Source organism: Sus scrofa, chromosome 2 (assembly GCF_000003025.6).
Source record: "Sus scrofa isolate TJ Tabasco breed Duroc chromosome 2, Sscrofa11.1, whole genome shotgun sequence".
In the NCBI taxonomy this organism is placed as follows: Eukaryota; Metazoa; Chordata; class Mammalia; order Artiodactyla; family Suidae; genus Sus; species Sus scrofa.
This window is the reverse complement of record NC_010444.4, coordinates 56,642,279-56,649,976: the sequence shown is the minus strand read 5'-3', so window position 1 is coordinate 56,649,976 and position 7,698 is coordinate 56,642,279. Positions and strand designations below refer to the sequence as shown.

The 7,698-nt window shown below is 34.2% G+C and overlaps 1 protein-coding gene across 1 annotated transcript; it reads left to right on the top strand.

Moving 5' to 3' along the window:
- On the top strand, positions 3,980-4,909 carry LOC100512766 (olfactory receptor 2G2-like). The gene has a single exon (XM_003123549.1). The coding sequence runs from the start codon at positions 3,980-3,982 to the stop codon at positions 4,907-4,909; it is 930 nt and encodes a 309-aa protein (XP_003123597.1).

The following is a 7,698-nucleotide window of genomic DNA, read 5'->3' as shown; positions in this document are numbered from 1 at the left end:
TTAAATGCATCATGTGCTCCCTTACTCAAACTTCTATCAATTGGTATTTATTAAATCTTTGTTACATTTTTATAGCTTGCCTTGCATCTATCACTTTTTACTCTACTTCTCCTTTCTGCATACATCTTTACATACCTTTGCATGGCTACTGTGAAGAGAGTTCAAACAAATGACCTGAGGTTGTTTCACATCCATTGACACTACTACTAGAAATCCTGCAGAGTTATGTCCTGTGTTAATATTTTATATAAGTGTGGGTGGGAAAGATGAAATTCTAGTTCTCTGTATAATATTTAATAGACAATTGTAGATAAATGGAAAATATATTTGGAATTCTCTTATCAGAGTGGCCTGTTCAAGAGTACCAATAAGATGAATTTATTTTTATGTTTAAAGATATAAATTGGATCAGAGATGGTGGAAGGTAAATTAGAGGTCAGTGGACACTTTTATCCTTTCATTCTTGCTGTTTCAGATCCTGTTCCTCTTACCTAGCCACTACTGAAGTCTTCAAAATAATTTCTTTGATATTTATTTTCATAAAATTGTCCACATAGTTGTCATAGTTTGTAAAAGTGCTGTACGGTTTTACCAGCACCTAAATAATATGGCCTAAGATCAATCAGTCAATCAAGAGGCTGCAGCATCTATATCCCTATTTTCTTTCCAACTCTTGCAGTTTAAGCTCCAGACAACAACTTTCAGCAGTTACTGATGATGCCAGGTTACTTCAAGTCTTTTTTAAATTTTTTTTTTATTATCAGACTTCCTCTTTGTGAAATAAACATGTTCAACTTGAGAGTACTTTATAATCTTAAAAACTCAACTCAAATATGCTTTCTGAAATTTTTATTTCATCTCCTCTTTTCTCCCCTCTATTAGTTGTTGTAGAATGGAAAAAAATTTGCTATGTATTTGCACCTAAAAATTCTTATTGCACTTACTTTTTGAACTTGCTTGTGCATTTGCTAGTTAGCAAAGTTCTTGATAGCAAAATTCAAGCTTCTTAAAATTTTATATTCCCCTTATATCTGGCATAGCCCTGGACCATAGTATATGTACAATAAATACTGACGGATTCATTTCCTGATACAATGTCCAATAAGAAATAGTTAAGTTGTAGTTATTTACCTAACGTGCATAAAAATTCCTGAATACATGCTGCTAAAATGATGAAAAACATGTCCTCAGTGTGTTTATGATGGAATGGAGCCTTGTGTAAAAAGGAAATATATATAAATTTGATATTGATGAAAAATGATGAAAACCTCAGCATTGATTCATTCTAACTTGTTTAGATATCAAGGTAGTTGGAAAATCTCTGATCAACAGATTGGTTATCATGGGATAATTAATATCATATACTGGTATTCTCTACATTGGCCCTTTCTCTTCAACTGTTTACAGAGTCTTATTTCTCAACATTTAGGACATTTTATATAATGTATCTTTATCATTAATTGTATTATAAATATAAATGCACTATAATGTAATATAATGTATAAATATATATTATAGACCTTTAATCTTTTATTTCATTATATATAGTGAGATATATAATACATATTATATGAAATGAATGATAAAGGTAAAAATAATATATAAATATATACATTGGTATATACATCAAATTGTAAAGGATAAAATATAAATATGTAATGAAATAGAGAAAAAGTTCTTCATTTTAATTTTTATTTATCTAATATACTTCTGTATGCACATTGATTTAGTATCTTTTTTTTGGAGACAATGCTAGATATTAAGCATATCAAGATAAATGAGACACTGCATTCAATATTTTTTAATACTAACAGCGTTTAAATATAGAAATACAGAGTGTTGTAGAAATGAATTGGAAAACGTGACTTTTAGGTAAAGATTCCCATAAAATGTTATTTGAATTGAGTCTTAAAGAATGTGTAAAAATGTTTAGGCAGATGCACTGTGAGTGAATACTACGAAAGTTACAGTATGTGATGAAACTTAGAAAACCATATTCTAAATTTGGAGAACTGAAAGTGGTTCCTTCTGAGGCTTAGAAGGAGGTGTCAAAAGCTGGCAAGTTTAGGGAGGGAGTGGGATGGACTGGGAGTTGGGGTTAGTAGATGCAAAGTATTACATTTAGAATGGATAAGGAATGAATCCTCCTCTATCATCACAGGGAACTATATCCAGTCTCTTGGATAGACCATGATAGAAGATAACATAAGATAGGGACTGTGTAATATATATATGTATGACTGGGTCATTTTATTGTACAGAAATTGGCACAACATTGTAAATCAATTGTAATTTTAAAAAAGCTGGAAAGCTTGGCTTAGGCATGATTTTTTTAAAATTTTTTTAAAGTTTTACTGTTATTTTCCCAATACAATTTTTTTTCTAGACATGATTATTGATGGGCTTATAAACCACACAAAGGTATTTTGACCTTACCTTTAACATTCCCAAATACAATGTTTATTCACACACTTTCATCCCCAGATACAGCACTAGTATTCTAGATCCACTATCTCATCATATAGTAGCTGATATTATCCCCGTAAATGAGATCTATCCATCATCTCCATGTTACAGACAAACAAACAAAAGCCCGGTAGTATCTAGTGATTTATCCAAGGTACACAAGTAAAATGTGAACGATCAGGACTTAAGCCTAAGCTTTTTCTGTCACCAAAGTCCTCAGCTTTTTATCATACTCTATAGACTTCCATCAACACGAGGAGTGGAAATGATTGCACATGTGTATAAGCACAGCAAATATGGCTTCACTGGTATCTTGGTGGCAAGATACTAGTTCTAAGGTCATTCTAATGACATAAAAGATATATTTTGAAAACTTGTGCAAAGACAAAAAATTTGGTGGTGAAAGAGGCTTAGTTAAACAAAAGTTAGAAAACGCAAAAAGATTGTTTTTGAATAAAAACATCGGGATAAAAAATACTTAAGTTCTTAAAGTGTTACCCATTTCAGATACATTTTCTTCTTAAAAGAGACTGGGGAATGGTAGTGATTAACTTGCCATATCTTCTTCAAACATCCAGGGTTTTGACACTTGGCTGGGGATAATTCTTATATCCATTTAACTTCCCTAATCATGTTAATATGTAATTGCCATAATAATATGTGTTATATACATGATTTATATGTTTATATAGGATCTTAATTATGGATAGTTTCAAATGAGTATTTAGTATTCATGTGTCACAGGTTGGGTGGAACTTTGGGTCAAAGTCTTTATGACAAAAAAGATGATCAAAACAATGGTTCTTCATTTTGTTCTTGGCCTCTGTAGAAATGATAGTCTGATTCTTCCAGGCATCAAACGACTTGGGATTGAATTGATGCACACTTTCTTAAGTACTCAATATTCTTATTTCATCATATGTAAAACTTAATAATTTTAACTTCTTTCTAGTCATTAGCTCATTATCCCACTGATAGTTAAATCTTACTGATTTTCACTTAATATTCTGCAGAATTTCTCACATTCTATTGATAGTACTTTCACTCTAATTGTGATTGTTGACTGTTGCTTTAGCTGCTTTCATAGTTTCTGGACTAGACTGTCTTCTGTTTAAAATTATTCTCTACTGTGAAGGCATATTTACTTTGAAAAGGAAAAAAATGAATCAAACCAAAGCCCTCCCACAAGGCTTAGCACATAATGTATAATGATGTTTGTAATCCTTGAAAAAGTGATTCAGATTTACCTTGTATCATATTCTGTTATGTGGCATAGTCAATAATCAACACATGCTTCAAATTTGGTTCCTTTTTTTCTATAACATCCTATAATGCACTCTCCATTTCTATAGTCATTTCTTACCATAAAGAGATTATTTTGGTCTTAGATTGCTCTCCTCAACATCTTATTTCTCAACATCTCAAAAAATTGCCAGGGAATTGACATAAAATCCCTGTAATTTCTGTTTAAGGTGACTTCATCACTCTGAAGTGAATAATCAAAGCAAGAGTAATGGAGTGGACCAATGACAGCACATTTCCTGGGTTCATTCTTTTAGGTTTTTCTGACCAACCTCAGTTAGAGCTGGTTCTTTTTGGGGTAATCCTGTTCCTTTACCTCATGACACTCCTCGGCAATGCTACCATCATCTTAGTATCCCTCTTGGACTCTAAACTCCATAATCCCATGTACTTTTTTCTCTCCCATCTCTCCTTCCTGGATCTCTGCTTCACCAGCAGTATTATTCCTCAGCTTCTAGTCAACCTGGGGAGTTCAGATAAGTCCATCACATATGGAGGCTGTGTCATTCAGCTTTATGTCTCCCTTGCCCTGGGTTCCACAGAATGTGTCCTCTTGGCTGTGATGTCCTATGATCGCTATGTTGCAGTCTGCCGTCCTCTGCACTATGCCTTTGTTATGCACCCTCAGCTGTGTCACATACTGGCATTTATGGCATGGCTCAGTGGTGTGGCCACCACCCTGATACAGTCTACTCTCACCCTGCAGCTGCCCTTCTGTGACCATCACCAAGTGGATCATTTCTTCTGTGAGGTTCCTGTGCTCATCAAGTTGGCTTGTGTGGACACTACTTTCAACCAGGCAGAGCTCTTTGTGGCTAGTGTCTTATTCCTGCTGGTACCCTTGTCACTCATCCTGATTTCTTATGGGCACATTGCCCAAGCAGTTCTAAAGATAAAGTCAGCCATTGGACGACGTAAAGCATTTGGGACATGCTCCTCCCACCTGATGGTTGTCATCATCTTCTATGGAACCATCATCTTCATGTATCTCCAGCCTGCCAAGAGTAGATCAAAGGACCAGGGAAAGTTTGTGTCCCTCTTCTACACCATTGTGACCCCCATGCTTAACCCCCTTATCTACACCCTGAGAAATAAGGAAGTGAAAACAGCACTGAAAAAAATTCTGAGGAAAGCTCTCTGATTTAGTGAGACATGACTGTCAAAAGACATTTAGAAGAGAATTATTAAGACAATAATTTAATGAATGAGGGCTCAGCTCAACAAATAATTTGGTTAGGTTCATAATCCTCTAAGTGAATTTCAGTAGAAAAAAATTAAATAGACCTTGGATTTTCAAATTGGATACAGCTGAGTTTGAATGCCTGTTTTACCACATAACAGCTGAGTGACCTGAACAATTTGTATAACCTGTGCATCAGCTATAAACTGGTATGAATAATATTGAGTAACCAAAATTAAAGTTATATTATTCTAGGTATGTTATTGTTTACAAGGTTTATTCAAAAAATTTTTTTATTTGATAACCATAACCATATACCATATGGCTATTATTATAATTTTTCTTTTGCAAAGATTGAGATATTTTGACCACTCATAATAGAAAGAGCAAATCCTAAACTCCCATGGCATTGTTCTTTCAACTCACTATGGATCCTGAAGCCCTCAGGAACCCCCTGTGTGAGTCCCATTATACAGAGAGTTTATCTTTATTGGTGTACTTTCCCTCCTGTTTGACATATTTCTGATTTTTTTTTTGTCTTTCTCTCCTCAGTGGGTTTCTGAGATTGGCAACTATGTTATAACTTCATGACAGTAAAATCTGTGCATAAAGTGACTCCCAGATTTGTGTTTCAACACAGATATTTTCTACCTATATCCTAGTGTTCAACTATGTTTCACTTCTCCATCTGAGTGTATTAAAACAACTTCCATTGCAAATCAACTACACTTTAAAAAAACCCTCAAAATTAGCATATCAGAAATAAATCAAAGGCGCCCTGTTTTTTTCTTTCTCTTTCTAATATCAGAAAATGAAACATACACCATCCCAACTCATGTATGCTATTTAAGCTACAGTATGTAACCTGGAAATAATCCTGTGGATTTCACCTTTTAATTATCTCTTTTGTCTATCAACTTCTTTCCATTTTAATTTTCTACCACCTATGTACTTCTAAGATGGCCTCCTTACTAGACAGAAAATATTTATTTAATGAATTAATCATCTCTTTCCCTTCCTATATTACTAGGTACATGCAATTTTTAATGCATCATGAAACTTATGTTTGTCTTATCTCCTTTATGAAACACATTTGTTTATTAACAATTATTGAGGCACAGAAAACACTGATGTGAACAAAAGAGCACTCACATTTTATAGAGTGTTCAGGCTGATGGTCCAACTCAGTCAACTGATAGATTTTCATCATGTGATGGTATCTTTTGTCAAACAATAGAAATTGATATTAGGGGGAGAAAAAACTCACTTTTAGCAAAATGATTGTAAAATCGATCTATCTCAATGAAGTGATAATATTAATTGATATGACTGTTTTATTTGGATTTTTGATATTAAATAAATGTGGTTGCAAAGCAATATTAAATAGATAGCACCTCACCTTGATGAAGGAGGAAATAATTTATATTGTTATTTACTAAATTACAAACGTGTTAATATGTGTATAAAAAAAGAAAGGATCCATGTTTTACAGCAGGCAGATTATGAACAAAGAAGGGGGGGGCAGATGGCAGAAAACCACTCATCATGTAAACAGCAGGGTCCATGGGTAGACAAAGGGAAGCAGGACCCTCCAGAGTGAAAGGAAACCACATACTTAGGGGTGATAAGTACCCTGGAGACAGACAAAGAAATGTAGGAAAAGGCACAAATTTCTAGCATCCGAATGTAACCTGATGCTCACTATGCACTCATTACAAAAAAACTAGGCTTGGAGATAAGAAGAACACGTCATGCAGATGCCATGACACTTCTGATCAAAGCTAAATAAGGACAAAAATCCATCCTCCCTTAGGGAATGGGAGCTGGAATGAAAATCAGGGAGTAAGACCCTACAGCCCCTTCTTCCCTATGAATATTCTGCCCATTCTTTTATATGTCCCTCATAAACAGGTGAGGCAAAGAAACACAGGGCAATTCCTTGCTCACTGCCAGCATCTCTTTAAGATATATATTTCTCACTTAAATAAATTCTCACTTTACTTTCTCAGTTTCTGTTTTTACCTGAATTCCTTCTGTGGTAAGACAAATGCCTCTCTGTGGGAACACAAAGGTAAGTTTTAATAAGATTGGCAGCCTACACCAGAAGCTAAAGGGCCTTTAAGTGGTACAATTTAAGTGACAGATATGACATTTTCCTTAAAATTTTTGGAAGATTTACATAATATATACATAAATATAGTAGGATGTGGTTGAAAACAAAATGTTCTCCCTAATGCTGAGGAGAGCACAAGAATTTCCTTAAATAAAATCTGGGGATTAATAATTTAGAGAAACTTAAGGGAAAGAAAAATAAGCTTATGAAATATAAGCACATTTTTTTTTCTTTTTTGTAATGTGGGTGCCTGACTTAATATTTGATGGTTGAGGCATCCATTTCAACTGGGATTCTACTTCAAAGATGGCCAGCTCCAACAAGCACATTGTCAACCATATGAGTAGGCCCCCCCCAAACTAAATCTCTTTTATTTTAGAGATCTTGGTTCATTTCAATAACTGATTTTTGGGGCTGCTGTACTTTTCTCCTCTGGCCTTTATTTAATTTTAATTTTATTTTTATTAAAGTAAGATTGACTTACAGTGTTGTGTCAATTTCTTTTGCACAGCATAGTGACCCAGTCATACATGCATACATACATCTTCCGTCATGTCTTATCCTAGGAGATTGGGTGTAGTTTCCTGTTCCATACAGTAGGACCTCAATACTTATCCATTCTAAATATAATAGTTTG

What these genes read in the sequence shown, in the direction of transcription:
- LOC100512766 (XM_003123549.1), top strand. Translation starts at nt 3,980, where the DNA reads ATGGAGTGGACCAATGACAGCACATTTCCTGGGTTCATTCTTTTAGGT.